General features: G+C 36.4%; 1 protein-coding gene across 2 annotated transcripts in view; it reads left to right on the forward strand.

The window, feature by feature from the left end:
- Window positions 1-18,552, forward strand: part of fnbp1a (formin binding protein 1a) — a 57,664-nt gene that overhangs the window by 16,817 nt on the left and 22,295 nt on the right. For both annotated transcript variants that reach the window (XM_056463999.1, XM_056463998.1), the window contains exons 5-7: window positions 3,795-3,857; window positions 7,372-7,476; window positions 15,987-16,115. In XM_056463999.1, coding sequence (XP_056319974.1) covers window positions 3,795-3,857; window positions 7,372-7,476; window positions 15,987-16,115 — 297 coding nt within the window. The remainder of the gene's footprint in view (window positions 1-3,794; window positions 3,858-7,371; window positions 7,477-15,986; window positions 16,116-18,552) is intronic.

The following is an 18,552-nucleotide window of genomic DNA, read 5'->3' on the forward strand; positions in this document are numbered from 1 at the left end:
ATAAGTAGCCTTGCGTTTACTAACACAGACTACATTTGAAGTATTTGGAAGTAATTTGCGTTTTCCTACTGTAGAAAAACATCATTTGAACAATGTTTAGTGGCTTAATGTATTACAACAGTGTTTTAAAGGACTAAACACTTTATTGCTATAGTATACAACCAAACACATGTGGTCAGAACACAAACATCGCAAGTAGGCATGTGCCGGTATCACATTTTCATGCTGCGATTAATTGATTGAGCTTTTATCACGGTATACGGTATTATCACGATATTGTAATTTTACTAGAGAAACAGGTAAATAAACACAAAAAACTTCAGTTTCGTCAACTTAGTAACTTTAATTTTTTAATTAACTAAAAGTACTTTAAACATTTAAATACAAATAAATATAAATAAAACAATACACAATATAAAAGTAAACTTGAGCAATTATATCAAAGTGAATGTGCAAAGAGAAACCGTCTTCGATCAGCAATCCCTGTGCATTTTTTTGGAACCCAAAATATTTCCAAACCTCTGACTTTTTTTTTTGAAGGGGGATAAATTGTCGGCAGCGTTCCTCTTTCCGCCATGCTTCTTCTTCGTGTGAGGATTATAGTGCGGTGGCAGCGGCGGCGCGCACACAGTGCTTCTACATGCGGGGATTGTTTACATCAGAGTGCGCATCAGTTCTGCGCAGCATATACACAGTGTTTCTTCAAGCGGTTGATGGAAAATAAGCTGAAGGGGGATAAATTGTCGGCAGCGTTCCTCCTTCCGCCATGCTTCTTTTTCGTGTGAGGATTATAGTGCGGTGGCAGTGGCGGCGCGCGCACAGTGCTTCTACATGTGGGGATTGTTTACATCAGAGTGCGCATCAGTTCTGCGCAGCATATACGCAGTGTTTCTTCAAGCGGTTGATGGAAAATAAGCTAAGGCGCGTTCTTAGAATATAAATTCGGATCTATTATTTTTCACGGTATTTTGAAGTGCCCGCGATAACAATATCGTGCATATTCATTACCGTGATTTATCGCATTACCGAATACCGGCACAAGCCTAATCGCAAGTAATGAAGTATTAAGCATTTCTCCCAAAAGAAAAGTCTGTCAAAGCAAAATGCTAGCAGGTGTCTGTAGCTCTGCTTACGCTCCGCCTCTTTGCCCTTGTTTGGCATCCCCCGGCTGATTCAATGACACGCGAACGAAATGGCAACAGTTGGCCACGCCTACTTTTAGCTTCTTTTGCTTTCTTCAGAAATCTGTGGGTGACATCACGGATACTACATCCATATCTTTTACAGTCTATGGTTATTTCGCATAACAAATTTGTTCGTTTTTTTTTATCTAGTTTATGTGTATGTTTGTATCGTTTGGGTTTTTACCAAAATCTGGTCCAATTCCATGTCAGCAGCTCCTTTAGAAATATTATTCCCAGGAAAAAACATGACGTGTTCAATACTTATTTTCTATGACGTTATTTATTAATTTATTGTATTTATTTATTTTCTATTGTTCTGCTTTTGTGTTAATGCTCAGTATTTGATATTCATCTGCATTATTTGCATAAGAAAATCAATAAAAGGTTCAAATCATAAAAAACCCTGCTTTCTAGAGATCCGCTTCCAGAAAAAAAAAGATTCAAATCCCTCAATAATATAAAAATCGCCCTTTCAAGGCACGCACCAAAGCATCAAAGTAATTCCTCCTCTGCGTTCTAGCACAGCGCTCACCTCGCACAAATCCAGGGTTAATCGTGTAGGAATATGGTATTATTTTTGTTTATGATTTTCCCCAGCTCTCTGGGCCAATGTGGGTCATGTAATCAGGTCAGTGGAGTTTGAGAAGGTCGCCCTCCCCCTCCTCTATTGGTCTCTCTTGTCTAAAGGTTCTTGAGCGGGTTCAGGAGGCCTCTGTCTGAAGCTGGTGGCTGGAAGTAATACGACAGCAGAGCAAAACAGCTTCACTCGCCACTACTGTTCCCCCAACCTCCGCTGATACATTTCGTCAGTCTTTTGTGTTCAAAATGTCACGGCGAGAGAAAGTGGTCTTTATGTATTTTTCATCGTGGTATGCCTGCGAGTGGGCTGACACAAGCGATCGCCTGTGCCGGGCTGTCAGTGAAGTTTTTTTGCTAATGAGGGCCCCCTAAATAAATGATTTGTGTTCCAGCGGAGGAATTCTGCAGTTAATTATCATTTATTGTACAGGAGCATGTCTTCGCCACCGTAATTGAATTCTTTTATGGAATGACGAGGGATTTGGAATCAGCGGCAGCTCTGGAATATAATCTTCCGGCAGCTGCTGTCTGGCTTGATTGTCTCATATTTCATTTAATCAGCTTAGTTTCCAATTAAATGTCTTTTCAGCATAATGTATTTTTTTTAAAAGGACATGTCTGCAACTTCATAATGAGTCAGATTGGGAGAATTGTGATGACTGGAAAAAGTGACATGGATTTCTTTAAGGGTCCTATGTAGTGCTTTGAAATGTGCATTTTTTATTCGATGTTTGACGTAATCTTAACCGAAACATGAAGAGAGGATGGGACTCCTCCCCTTTAAAAAAACAGCCAATAGCGTTTTGTTTAGTCACAGCTCTGCCAGTGAGAGTGGTTGAGCTCAAGCGTATCAAATGAAAAGCAAATGAGAAGCGTCTTGAAGGGGGCGGAGCATGTCCAATGTTAGAGAACATTTGATTGGTCAGGATTTGATGAGAAAGGGAAGTATGAGCTAACGTAAAAAAATTGCTTTCGGCGGAATTGACAAACTGCAAGGTTTGTCATGTTTATATCAGTTTTATATCTTCTAAATACGAATTTTGTCACTGTTTTGGAGCACACTAGCTTATAGATATACTAAAAAAGTAACAATACTAATGCTAATGTCTAAAAAACTTTATTTTAAATTCATGGGACATTACACAGCATATCTAACAGAGACTCATTGTGAAAGTGTACCCCCGTATACATTTCTGGACAGCACAAATTATGTAGCCAGAGCTACGTGTGGCTGCATTTTGTCTTTAAAACCAACACTATGGGGTGGTATGACGCTGCCGATGGCTTGTTTTTTTTTTACACTGTTACCAGTTTGCCCAGTAGCTCGCCATGTACGTTGGCAAACTTAAGATGCGGAGAAGAATTGACCGCAACAAAGGGGTTCGAGTCCGGCAAAGAACGATTCCAGAAAGCAGATTAAAAAAAAACTAAAATAAAAAAATAAAATAAACAAGTAAATAACAGGGTGGTAAGATCTGAAAACGTGGTAAAAAAATCAGGCTTTTCTTTTTCTGGACTGCTTTTGAAAACACTGGTGGCTGGGTTAAGGGAAGGCGGTGATAAGGTCAATTGGTGCTTTTGAAAATACTATTGGTTGGGTTTAGGGAAGGGGGTGGGTGGGGCGATCAGTCGGTCAGTCAGTCAGTCTACAGGAGCGAATGGCACTTGCAAACTGCACTTGCAACTCGAAAAAATCCTGCAAACTGCATCCGCTGTTTAAATTAAATGCCAGAATAGTTGGCGGTTTATTCCACTGTCGCAACCCCTGATAAAAAAGGGACTAAGCCGAAGGAAAATGAATAAATGAATGAGGCGACAATGCTAACCACTGAGCCACCGTGATGCCCGATACAGAAACAAATATTTATAAATAATATAGATATGCACTGCAAATATTCATAATGCAATGACTAAATACAGTAACATATTAAAACTCTTACTAAAAACATTATAAAAAAAGACCCCAATACAGACCCCAATCTTTGTGTTTAAAAAATTTGAACAATATTTCTTGTCTCTTCTTTCTTCAAGCATTTCCATGATGGCCGCCGAGCACAGCAGCACATTGAGAATTCCTGGAAGCAGCTGGAATCGGTGAGTCAGTTTAACTCAACAGAACATAATGTGGATATTCAAATTGTTCCTGATATTGGCCTCTCTTTCATTACCTGGCAGAGATATGAGCTAGGACTGGGCAGCCTTATACAATAAATGCTTGTGTGACCAGAGCTACAGGTGACTGTTAAAGACAATCAACAGTAACCTACTGCTACTAGTTTTAGAGGAGTCATCAACTGCCTATTTTATGTGTATTTTACACTGTCCTATGATGTCCACTTATAATGCTGTCAAGATTTTGTACATGTAAAAAACACAATTCAAAAGTATTTGCCCAGTATTTTCTGTCCAGTTTTGATGCCCCTGATCTGAACATGTTGTGTGAATAGGAATGTAGACTCATAAGTAGAGCCACATGGAATCTGGGATTTCCACAGATTTTTAGCCCACCATTGAGTCTATTTATTTATTTACTTGTGTAAATGTGTGTAAATTTATATTAATTCAGTTTTTAAATTAATTACAGTAATATTATTGACTAGTATGTAAATGTTCATATGATTTATTCACAATACAGTTTGTCAAGTAATATTTTCTGTCTTTTAAATATATTATATGAGAGACTTGCTTTGTTTACCAAATAAGTGGATCTAATTGAATTTGTATTGTAAACATTAGATAAAAGTTTAAAAGGTATTATTTTATTTCATATATTAGGTATTTTAGTCCACAGATTTTTTACAAAATTCTCAGCAGAAATAGCAAAAAATGTCTGCAGATTCTGTTTGACCCTTCTTATAAATAAACGCTCCTGGTGAGATTGGCTGACAGTTTCACACACAGATAAAGTCAGAATTATTAGCCCCCCTTTGATTTTGTTTTCTCTTTTTTAAATATTTCCCAAATGATGTTTAACAGAGCAAGGACATTTTCACAGTATTTGCTGTAATATTTTTTCTTCTGGAGAAAGTCTTATTTGTTTTATTTTGGCTTGAATAAAAGCAGTTTTTAATTTTTTAACCCCATTTTAAGGTAAAAATTATTAGCCCCTTTAAGCTATATATTTTTTTCGATAGTCTACAGAACAAACCATCGTTATACAATAACTAGCCTAATTACCCTAACCTGCCTAGTTAACAGAATTAACTTAGTTGAGCCTTTAAATGTCACTTTAAGCTGTATAGAAGTGTCTTGAAAAATATCTAGTTAAATATTATGTACTGTCATCATGGCAAAGATAAAAGAAATCAGTTATTAGAAATGAGTTATTGAAACTATTATGTTTAGAAATGTGCTGAAAAACTCTTCTCTCCGTTAAACAGAAATTTTGGAAAAAAATAAACAGGGGGCTAATAATTCAGGGGGGCTAATAATGCTGACTTCAACTGTATATAGACATTTTTTAAAATTCAAAAACACAGCTGATGGGAGCTCCTGCATGTGTGTTTGACAGTCTGCATCCTTCATAGATGGCTAAAAACACATGCTGTAAATACTGAGTAATAGCGTTGTCAAAAGTATCGACTTTGATATCAGTCGGTACTGAAATTTTGAAAACGTTTATTTCCTGCTATCATTTGAGCACTGCTGTGTCATCTCATAAGCTGTTTCCATCCAAAGATGCGAATTAAATTTATAACTGGAATATCGCATAAAAGACGTGCGAGTAAAGCAGCATTTCCATCCAAGTAGTCAAAGACAACAAATTACCACTTCCTGATTAACTGGCGCCAAATAGTAAAAATGGAATTTGCTGCTGTAGGAGAAGCTGCGTGAATCATTTCTTTATTTAATAAATGACTTGCGCCTCAGAAGACAATGCAGACACGCAATGAGTGCGTGGTGGCGTCTGAAGGTGTGAGAGGCGGGAAAAGTGTTTCCGTCGTAATTTATGCACATCTTTTCTTATTGAATAACAAGTTTATCCTACTCAGTTATGTGTATATGTTTTTATCTACATTTAAAAAATGTATGCGCATCTTGGCGTTTCCATCAACTGTTTTTATGCGCATCTCCAAAATGTGCATAAAAATAGGTTAATGGAAACGTAGCTATTGACAGACCAGCTAATTGACATGGCTTTGAAATGCTCCAGTGTCCTTGTATCTGTATTTCCACTCAGTGAACAATAGGGTTGGGAATTGTTTGGGGTTATTTCGATACCGGTGCTAAATCGATATTTTTAAAACGGTGCCTGAACCGATACTTTTTAGCCACAAAATTGACACAAAAAAAATTAATCATTATGAATGAACAATATAAATATATATTTATAATAAGTTTAAAGTAAACATCAATTTATATTGTATATATTAAAATTGCATTAATAAATTTCTTTTGATCATTTTTTTGTTAGCATGAATGCAAGATTTGCATTATGCTATTAACATTACATTAGCTTACTACTAACCCGTGGAAAGGCTGTCATCAAAGTCAGGGAACGCCTTTTTTCTGGATTTGGGGCTTGTGACTACTTTTACATGGACATCAGTGATCTAATGATTTGCCTTAATCTGAATAAGACAATGATATGATTCAGGTGTTTACATGAGTTGCTTTTTGAATGTTACATTCATGATTCCCTGTTACATGTTATAACACATAGATAAACATCATTGCGTCACCAGCCTATAAATGTTTCCTTCGGCAGTTTGTGTCTGTGGTCCTTTAAGATAATCAAAAATCACTGTTTACGTGGTAGACTCTTGATCAGAATATTGTCTTAATCATATATAAATCAGAGTATTGGTGTCCATGTAAACGTACTCACTAAAAGTGCCAGATTATGTCACAAGCTGTCAAAGACAGTCCATTCCTCACCTTTAAGTTGATTCCATGAGCCCTCAAATGTCATAAGTTTGACGTGTTTCCCCCCTAAAGTTTAAAGCAAATTAGATGAATGTGATCATGCGCGTTGATGAAGAGAGTCGCTCACCGCATGCACAGCACTGCGCGCTTTGCTTTCTATAAGCAACAAGAACAAACACCTGACATCATTGTGTCCGTATCCCTTAAAGCTGTTTAGAATTAAATATTTAGCAATGGTGTGACACAACGCGTACTAATGTGTGCCTTTGAAGAACCCCTTGATGCTTCTTAAGGGCATCGCACAACGGATGCACTGCTCAGAGCCACGACACGGCGCGCACATGACAGTTGAAAGTATCACACACCAGATGCGCATATTCGTATGTTATTTAAGACACTCAACAGCGCTCAAATGATAGCGAGAAATGAATGTTTTTAAAATTTCAGTAGAAATTGGTAATTGGTACAATACTTTTGACAACACTACTAAATAGTACATATCAAAGAATCTGTTATAACAGACAAAGCATTAATGACCACGTAATGAAACAGATGTCAATACAAAACCTGAAATATGCTTAGCCATGCCAGCTAGTGAAAGATGAGAGGAGCACAAAAATAAAGCAAAGTTGTCAACTTCTTTTTTGTTTCAGTGTACAGTAAGCATATCATTTGCAATGAGCAGTATAAAGATGACATTTACATTGACAATTTTGTATATATGTTTGTTTGTTTTATTCAGAGTAAGAGAAGATTTGAGAGAGACTGTAAGGAAGCAGATCGCGCCCAGCATTACTTTGACAAGATGGACGCTGACATTAACGTTACTAAAGCAGATGTGGAAAAGGTATGGATCCCCTGTGTGCATGCATGTGAAGAGACTGATCCTTTCACAAACCCTCATTCTCCATGACTGCTTTCATCCTTTTCTGTGAGTCTGTGTGGAAGATCCCTCTTTGAAACGAGGCAGTGGTGACGGATGGTGATATAACCCATGGCAAGCTCGACTTTATGAAAGTTAGAGTGAACATGTCCTCCTCATACCTTTTACCTCACTTGCTCCTACCCTACTACACCAGCTTTCTTTGTACTGGAAAGAAAATAATCTGTTTGTTTACAGGGAGGTCAGGCAATAAATAAGACTTTTATTCTTGCTAATATTTCATAGGTCTTTATTATTTGTCATTTAGATGTTTTATTAGACTGATTAGATAAACGGATAATTTTAACACAGGCTCATTGTGAAAATGTACCGCTGTCTACATTTCTGGAGACTTTTATTATGTAGCCAAAGCTATATTTGGCTGCATTTCGTCTTTAAAACGAATGATATGGGGTGGTATGTCACCTACCTCTGTGTGGACGGCTTTTCCACTGCTGCCAGTTTGCCCAGTAGCTAGCCATGTATGTCGGCAGACTTGAGACGCAGAGAAGAGTTGGCCACGTAGACGGAGTTCGAGTCCAGCGAAGAATGGTTCCAGAAAGCAGGTAAAACAAAAATAAATGCAAAAAATTAAATAAACAAGTAAATAACAGGGTGAGAATGAGTTAAGATCTGAAAACGTAGTAAAAATCAACCGAGGGCTTTTCTCTTTTTGGACTGCTTTTGTAAAAACACTATTGGTTGAGTTTAGAGAAGGGGGTGATCGGGTCAATCCGTGCTTTTGAAAACACTATTGGTTGGGTTTAGAGAAGGGGGGGATTGGGTCAATCCGTGCTTTTGAAAACACTATTGGTTGGGTTTAGAGAAGGGGGGGATTGGGTCAATCCGTGCTTTTGAAAACACTATTGGTTGGGTTTAGAGAAGGGGGGGATTGGGTCAATCCGTGCTTTTGAAAACACTATTGGTTGGGTTTAGAGAAGGTGGTGATCGGGTCAATCCGTGCTTTTGAAAACACTATTGGTTGGGTTTAGGGAAGGGGGTAATCAGGGTCAATCATTGCTTTTTAAAACTATTGGTTGGGTTTAGAGAAGGGGGTGATCGGGTCAATCCATGCTTTTGAAAACACTTGTGGTTGGGTTTAGAGAAGCGGGTGATCGGGTCAATCATTTCTTTTGAAAACACTATTGGTTGGGTTTAGAGAAAATGGTGATCGGGTCAATCTGTGCTTTTTAAAACTATTGGTTGGGTTTAGAGAAGGGGGTGATCGGGTCAGTCTGTGCTTTTGAAAACACTATTGGTTGGGTTTAGAGAAGGGGGTAATCAGGGTCAATCATTGCTTTTTAAAACACTTGGTTGGGTTTAGAGAAGGGGGTGATCGGGTCAAACATTGCTTTTTAAAACACTATTGGTTGGGTTTAGAGAAGGGGGTGATCGGGTCAATCTGTGCTTTTGAAAACACTATTGGTTGGGTTTAGAGAAGAGGGTGATCGGGTCAATCTGTGCTTTTGAAAACACTATTGGTTGGGTTTAGGGAAGGGGGTGATCGGGTCAATCTGTGCTTTTGAAAACACTATTGGTTGGGTTTAGGAAAGGGGGTTGGTGGGGCAAATCGGTCAGTCAGTCGACAGTGGCGTGACAGTGGCATGAATGACACTCGTGAGAGAAATTTGAGATTTGAAAAATTGTACAGAGCGGCCCATGGTGTATTGGCAAAAACAAAACCTGCAAAAAGTACCTCCTGGGACGTATTTCAAACACTCCAGAAATGTATATAGGGGTACATATGAATAATGAACCTGGGTTGGATAATATCTTTATATCATATTTTCGTTCAATAATAATTTCCAATCCAATGGCAGGTTTTAGAAACCATGCAAATATGCACCTTAGTATATTTATTATTAATACATCCTTTTGATGTTAGGTCAATTGTGCATTTATTTAAATGCATTATATCTGTTTTTCCAATTCAGAGAAACTAAATTAATTCCAGTGTGGGTTTCTTAAACTATATATCTTTCTAAAAAATGTAAATAAGCAGCAATTTGAATTATGAGATTAAAAGAATGTTTGTACTTTATGTATTTTAGAGGCATTGCAATGTCTGTTTTGCGAATAATCACAAGAAGGTTCAGACAGATGTTTTGCACGAAATTATTAGTTTGATTAGTTTCTAAAAATCAGTTCAAACTGCTTATTTCAATCATTCGATTTAAAGAGTTCCTTCTGTAAAAATGTAGGAAAAAAGTTATTCTTTCACAGTAAAAACATACTGAACTGTGTCAAAGTGCTGAAAAACAGATTTTAAAAATGAAATAAATAAACTAATTAATTAAAAAAAGAAATAAAAATAGATAAAGTTTTCACTCATAAAAAATGAACAGATTACAGCAAATTATAAAATTCTAAGCATTTTCTCAAATTAAAAATGCACCTGCAAATGCAACTTAATGCAAATGAATCAACAACACGAGGAAAATGTATATTATTTAAATGCTTTATAACTGAAAACAAGCTTAGCCCTTAAAAGTAGTTTTAATAAGAAACAAAAGACAGTTTTTATGGCAGCAGCCTGTCATGACTGTAAGGCCAAAGAAACAGCTTTGGTTTTGCCCATGTGTAGATGTTTTCTTAAGCAACTTCTGTTATTAGTGCGTCTGTGACACTAATTGACTCTGTCTTTGTTTTTTAACATGTCTTAAAGCGGTGTTCTCTCAAGGTAGGTTTGAACCAAGAGTCGTCTTTGTCGGTGGGGAGTTTGTTAAGTTGTTCGGTGTATTACCCATATCAGCAAAGAGTGTTTGTCGTAATTTTCGTTGTTTTCTTTTTTGGTTTTGTTTTGTTTTTTCGTTTTTTAGCTTCTGTTACGTTCACGTCTATGCTTGCAGCGAACCTTTTCCTGTATTCACCTTGTACAAATGTACAGAATAAGACTTGTCATGGAAGACTGATGTTAAAATGCATTTCGATTGCGAAAATGGGCTACGTTGTAAGGGTTACAGCGGAGACTGAATTCACAAAATCAATACCTATTACTGCACAATTTACTGTCGACCACAAAAACGTCCTGAGTCTGAGAGTCTGTGCACACTGTCTGGTTCATGTACATGCTGTTGTTAATGTGCAGCGGCCCCAAAAAGCATTTAGATGCTTATTAATAAATACATGGATTTCATTGCATTGTATGCAGTATTAAATCAAGTGGCTCAAGCTGATAAAATATTTCAATCCGTTTCATTTAAATGATGCAACTATAGATGTGCATTTCAAAACCTGATGACAGCTAAAGAAAAGACAATTATACTATAATTAGCTAAAATGCTTGAGTAAAATATGTATTTTTTTGCATATGGGTTGTTGATGTGACGCTGCATTTTCACTGTCACACCTGAAAAAATGAATATAATTAGTATTAGTGTTGTATTTAAAATTTCTTGTCCTCCGTGGTTCTCTTGTTATAAAAACTGCTGTGTTATTACGTTTTTAAGTCTTAAAGCCATCCTGTGGTACTACTGTCTCAAGCAGGGATGCCCAAACTTATCTTTATGAAGGGACATAAACTTGATTAAAGGCTCTGGGCCGAAGGTAAATATACCAAACTGTAATACATTGAAGTTGCCATGGGTAATTTTCAAATTTATTTCCCTTTTTCATCCACTCTGGGGCGATTTTGAGTCTTAATTGGGTCACAAATATCTCTGTGTTCTTTCTCTGTGTTCCACTTTCTCTGTGTTTGGGTGACAAATCTTATTTTGACACACATTAGGGCTGCACGATTAATCGAAAAAAGATATACACAATCTTAATTCAGCTTTTGTACGATTCAGCCAATTATATTTTCAAGGTCAGGAGAGAAGCGTAAAGGCGGACACACAAGTCTTCACATTGTTTTATATACAGTACGTTGCTCAGCAACACCGACACCTCCAAATGGTGTTAAAAGCGACACATACTGTATTTATGAGGTAAAATTGATCCAAAAATGTCATTTCTGTCTTAATGTAATGATGTATTCACACATGAGCTGACGCGTTGTTTGTTTACTACCAAGAAGATGCACGCGTGTCCTGAATGATGTCAACTTTAGTGAACAGGACCTGCATAGGCTGTGAATAACAGCTAATAAAGTTGTAAATAATGTTCAGTTTGTTGCACAGAGTGATCATTTACTCCTAAACGCATACATGATTTGCATGTGTGTTTTGTTTCTCAAAGTGACAACATGAGCCGCACTCGGCAGTGAAAGTGAAACCGAAAGCGCGCACATCATTTACATGATCATATCGCATTTTAGAGTTGTGATTATGACAAGCATTTCATATGTTTTTTCTTTCATAGCAAACACAAAGTGTTGTGCATGAAAATAAATGTTTACAGGGTCAGTATAACTACTCTAGCCTATATGATGAATATATTGCAAGAGGGAATCTGATAATAACAAATGTTTCATTTTACCAGTGAAAAAAAAGGTCTAATAATGTTGTCAATGACAAGCATATGTCTCAAACACAATAATTCAACTTTAGAATTATGAATAATTGTATTCTGATGTCATCACTTTACTGTGAATTAACAAACAGGACATATTGAAAGTCTGTTCAAGTCCACCATTGCAAGTCTATACAAACTTTAGCATTTTAGCCAACTGTAGACCTACACATAGGCCTAATATTATTAGTGTTGTTTACCATGTTTGAGAAATAACAGTAATAATAGCCTACTCATCTACAGAATCGTGAGAAAATCCTGATCCTGACTTTAAGCAAAAAAAAAAAAAAAAAATGTGATTCTCATTTTAGCCAGAATCTTGTGGCCCTAACTCATATTTTGGGAAAATGCTTTGACAACTTTCAAAAAGTCAACAATACACTCTGGGCAAATTTACGACCCTTTCACTATGCTTGTGGCTGTTTTGTCAAATGAATTTCATTACAACAATATTTTTTGATTGCAAACCATGACACCATATAATCATGCAGTCTTGATTGTTGCTGGTTTTCCCACCATTACAATTACAAATTCTCCAACAGGGAAAACCACCAACACTTGATTGGGTCGCTGATGTCTTGTGGATTGTCCTCTATCCATTAATTTTTAAAAATCTCATTTATTTTCAACATTTAATTGAAACATTTCATTTAAATGAGCTTTTTTTTGGGGCTCAGCAAAAAATAGAGAAAGAAAAGGTCAGGTTAAATCTGAAACGACGATCTCTGTCTAAGGCATTCACCTCAACCACCTCCCCATCATTCTCCTCATCTTCTCAGATGGGATGGTGGGCCAAATCAAAGGTTACCATGGGCCAATGTTTTGTTCGGGAATCTCTAGACTCAAGCATGGTTCAATAAATTACACCTCATATAATCATTAATAAATGTGAGTATTTTAGTAAATTGATATCATTTTTGATTAACAGTAAATTGAATTGATTTTTTTATCCATATAATTCTAAAAACATGCTATGTCACCCTATAACACGTTTATGGTACAGTTCAATATAAAGTATAATACAAACACGGAAAGAATTGATAAAGTTAGTAACCCTTATATTTTCTCAAACATCAAACTTTAAACTGCATAAAAATAAAACTTTTTCTTTTAAAATATTTAGTTCTACTAATAAAAACTCTTTACTGCCTATTTGTCAACGACCCATATGCAAAGTTGGATGTATATTGAGTGTTTAATGCAATGATGTTCACAAATTTATGTGCGACTTAAGTTTGCAAATGCTTTTTTGGTCTTCTGTAGGTGTTTAGTTAGTATGCATGATGAACGGATGTCTGGTGCCATTCATTTGGACCCATTTTGATGTTTTGTTTTGAAACAGTTTCAACATTCATTGTCATTTGTGTGTGTGTGTGTGTGTGTGTGTGTGTGTGCGTGTATTTACAAACATTGTCTGTACGCCATCACATTCACTGTCTTTTTCACTGTGCATAATATCATCCAACTCACTATTTCTGGAGTACATTGTTTTTGTGATCCTGTATTAAGTAAAGTGTGAAGTATTCAACCTGTGAAATTTCCCACAGTGCACGGAAATCAACTTGACCTTCCATTTCTAATTTTGAAAGAACAGGAAGTGATATTAATGGCATTATGAAGATATTTGATGCATAAAGTGACAAAAAGACAGTTTTAGTATTGATTTTTTAAGCAATACTAAATGTTTTAACTTTCAAATAATTAAAAGTTGAAATGATTTAAAATGTATTTATTTATTTTACAATCTTAACACATCTTTATACTGTTTAAGAAGATTTCCCAAGTGCTGTTTAATCTAGAGACGACACATTTTAATGTAATAATTAATTTTTACGTAATATTTCTAATAACTAATTTATTTTGTCTTTGCTATGATTATAGCACACAATATTTTATTAGTTATTTTGGAAGATATTAGTATTCAGTGCAATTTAAAGGCTTAATTAAGTTAATTAGACTAGTCATTGGACAGCAGTGGTTTGTTCTATCGCCAATAAAAAAAATCTTAAGGGGGATAATAATATTGACATAAAATATTAGAAAACTGCTCTTATTCCAGCCAAAATAAAAGAAACAAATTTTCAGAAGGCAAATATAATAGGGAAAACTCTGAAAATATTTTATTGCTATGTGGAAATACACTCACCGGCACTTTATTAGGTACACCTTACTAGTAACGGGTTGGACTTCTTTTTGCCTTCAGAACTGCCTTAATCCTTCATGGCATAGATTCAACAAGGCACTGGTAAAATTCCTCAGAGATTTTGGTCCATATTGACTTGATAGCATCACGCAGTTGCTGCAGATTTGTCGGCTGCACATCCATGATGCAAATCTACCGTTCCACCACATCCCAAAGGAGCTCTATTTGATTGAGATCTTGTGACTGTGGAGGCCATTTGAGTACAGTGAACTCATTGTCATGTTTAATAAACCAATCTGAGATGATTCACGCTTTATGACAGGCTGTGTTATCCTGCTAGAAGTAGCCATCAGAAGATGGGTACACTGTGGTCATCAAGGGATGGACATGGTCAGCAACAATACTCAGGCTGTGGCATTGACAATTGGTACTAATCGGCTCAAAGTGTGCCAAAAAAGTATCCCCCACATCATTACACCACCACCAGCCTGAACCATTGATATAAGGCAGGATGGATCCATGCTCTCATGTTGTTGATGCCAAATTCTGACCCTACCGTCTGAATGTTGCAGCAGAAATCGTGACTCATCAGACCAGGCAACATTTTTCCAATCTTCTATTTTCCAATTTTGTTGAGCCTGTGCCAGTTGTAGTCTCAGTTTCCTGTTTTAACCTAACAGGAGTGGCACCCGGCGTGGTCTTTTGCTGCTGTAGCCCATCTGCCTCAAGGTTGGACATGTTGTGTGTTCAGAGATGCTCTTCTGTATACCTCAGTTGTAACGAGTGGTTATTTGAGTTACTGTTGCCTTTATATCAGCTGGAACCAGTCTGACCATTCTCCTCTGACCTCTGGCATCAACAAGGCATTTGTGCCCACAGAACTGCCGCTCGCTGGATATTTTATATTTTTCTGACCATACTCTGTAAACCCTAGAGATGGTTGTGCGTGAAAATCCCAGTAGATCAGCAGTTTCTGAAATGCTCAGACCAGCCTGTCTTGCAGCAACAACCATGCCACGTTCAAAGTCACTTCAATCACCTTTCTTTCCCATAATGATGCTCGGTTTGAAGTGCAACAGATCGTCTTGACCATGTCTACATGCCTAAATACATTGAGTTGCTGCCATGTGATTGGCTGAAAAGAAAGTTGCGTTAACAAGCAGCTGGACAGGTGTACCTAAAAAAGTGGCCAGTGATTACATTTGAAAAAATACTATTTCACAGAAGGGCTAATAATTTTGCCTTCAACTGTATATGAAAATATCTAATTGCTTTACAGATAATCTTAGAAAATATAAATGTACTAAAATAGTCATGTGCCATTTGAGTGGGAAACCAGTGGACAGCCTGATCAGAGAAAGCACATTTTCATTTAGTTTCCTCAGTAAACGTTGTATAAAGTAAATAATTCCATTGAGATATAAGTGTAGGATGTGTTAATAGTGTACTGAAAGTCATTTACATATCAGTTAAGATACATTAAAGAGACCACATATCTGCTGAATGAATGACAAAGCAGCTCTTTAGCCATGATATATAATTTCTGAGTACATCATTTGATTATATGTATTCGATCTGTGATGTTTGCGTTGTTTGTCCTCTCTCTCTTTTACTCTCTAAGTGTGTAAATTACTGACCGTATCGATCTAAACTTGACACCCGACTACATGTTTCTATCTTTCTGTAATCTGCTAATTGACTCTCAGTGTTTGCCTTCTCGTGTCGTGTCATAAAGGTGATGGTTTTATTTGTCAGTCCTTGCCCTTTATGTTCTGATGTCTTCCTTACAGATGGGATGTTAATGTCTTTCTGGCTCTGTGTCTCTTGTGATGTGTCTATGTAGGCGAAACAGCAAGCTCAGATGAGGCATCAGATAGCAGAGGACAGTAAAAACGAGTACCTGACCTACCTGCAGAAATTCAACAAGGACCAACATGAACACTACTACACACTCATACCACACATCTTTCAGGTAGGAGACTCTCTTTACATTTACACTTTTATATTTAGTCAATTTGCAGATGCTGTTGTTTGAAGAAACTTACAATTGAGGAGGCATTCAACAAAAAGAGGCAATAAACACAAGAAGGGCTAATTATACAAAGGAACTGTTCGTGCTCGGAGAATTAAGTTCTAGGGTAAAGAGGGGGAGTGTTTTATTTGTGAGAGAAGAGGGTTTCTACAGGTGCTTTGTCAAGCCCACTCACCTGTGTGAAGCACACTTCATAAATGCTTAATGTTTCATTTAGAGATATGGAGTGATTGTAAGAAAGTGTCTGGAGCAAATGTGCAAAACTAGTGCAAGTGTTGATTAAATTGTCAGAGAGATGAAAGAGTGTTTTCTACAGGTGGTTTGTCAAGCCCACTCACCTGTGTGAGGCACACTCAGAATGTTTTGAGGTTGTCATATCTTAATCATATTACAATAATGTAATGTTTAATCGTTTTTTTTTTTTCATTTTGACATACTGTAAATCTTAAAGTGCCTCTTTAACGCTATTTAAAGGGACAGTTCACCCGAATATGAAAATTCGCTGTTAATTTTAGGGTCAGGGTTTCCGCGGGGTCTTAAAAAGTCTTAAAAAGTCTCAAATTTTAAAATCTAAATTTTTAGCATTAAAAAGTCTTAAATTCACTGTTCTAGGTCTTAAATATTTTTGCACAGGTCTTATTTTTCTGACGTCCATGTAACGCTACATCTAATGCTCATTTAAATTCCTTTTTGTTGTTGTTACCTGGTTTTCGTGGTGTTGTAGTTCTTTATTTCACTAATCTAATTGTAATTTGCGGCATTACAACTACAAATGAGATGAACATGCAATTGCCAATCAGCTTTCGGTTATTGATCTCGCGGGGTGAATGATTTCAGCTGGGGGAGCTCACGAAATGTTTGGAGACACGAGCGAACAGTTCGCGTGCGCCACATTTGAATTGAGTTGAATATGAAACACTTTGAAGAGATTTTGTCTGAAACAAGTATGACTGTACTGTATAGACATCTTTATGATCAGTCCATGCTTGATCATAGAGAGAACCAGATGACCAATAATTCTTGGCTAGAAATTGCAACAGCCATGGAAAAGGATTAAAGTTTTTGTAAAAGTTTGGAAAAAGCTGAGGAATAAGTTTGTTGAAACAAAAAAAGAGGCCATGCAAAAGTGGAGACCCAGGTGGTTTTATTATTACAGAATGTTTTTCCACCTGTCATAGGTTTTACACTGATGTATATATTACAATTGTGAATTTAAAACAATTTAATAGTTACAAAACTACAATTAAGTATCAAATTATGTCTTTGATAACTGGAAAGGAAAATATGAACCTATCAGTTTAAAATATATTGATGCCCAATTTCTAGGCTTTATTGGTGATAATGGTCAGGAATGTTGGACCTTTATTGCCTTTTTAGCTTATAAGTAGAGGACAGAAACTAGCCAGACAGTAATGTGTAAATTGTTGAGTAGGCAAAATAAAACACAACGTCAGTATTTTCAGTAAGTCTATTTGTTTTTTTGCTTTTATTCTTGCCATAATAAAACATATAATTGTAGAGCAATCCATGTTCTGTTGCCATTAATATTTAACTTTAATAGGTAAAACTGTCTGAGATATGAACAAAAGCAAGTGATGCATCAAAGTTTGATTTAAAAAATCTTGAATGGTTATACAAATCTTTATAATCATTATAGTAAATTATAAAAATACTAAAAAATAATTAGTTTAAAAATCTTCAATGATATTAATGATATGATGTAGTTCCGGAAACTTTCTACTTCTCTGATTTTACTGTCTGTTTCTTTTGACCGCCCCCTGTCAGTTCAATGGTGAGCATGTCAAGTATAAAAGCCTCATCCTTTTTGTGAGGTGTGCGATTTGGCGCCAGGGGAAAGTATAATCAGCCTTAAGAAGTTTGTTTGTTTGTTTGTTTTTTCTGTAGTTCAATGGTGCATCTAACCTGTCTTTAATACTGTTCAATTTGAATACATTTATTTTACCACAAATTTTTTGATTTAGCATTTTTGTGTGTTTTTGATATTGTGATATAGGTCTTAAATTTGATACTTATTAGTCTTAAAAATGTCTTAAAAAGTCTTAAATTTGACATTAGGTGCCCATGGCTGTAACGATGCAGGCGTGGCAACAGAGATGGAGTTTCACATGCAGCTTTATTTAGTGAATGGTCAGGCAGACAGGGGTCAAAACATAAATAGCAATGGCAATCAAAAAGAGTAATCCAAGAAACAGGCAAAGGTCTGGGGCAGGCAGAAAACTATCAAAATCCAAAACAGTCCAAGAATCAAAAACCAGACATGGCAACACATGGAAGCAAGGAACATGGAACTATACTCAATCAGTGGGAATGATCTGCAGCTGTGTGTGTGAAATCAAGAGGTGATCTAGAACTGGTG

Source organism: Danio aesculapii, chromosome 8 (genome assembly GCF_903798145.1).
Source record: "Danio aesculapii chromosome 8, fDanAes4.1, whole genome shotgun sequence".
Classification (NCBI taxonomy): Eukaryota; Metazoa; Chordata; class Actinopteri; order Cypriniformes; family Danionidae; genus Danio; species Danio aesculapii.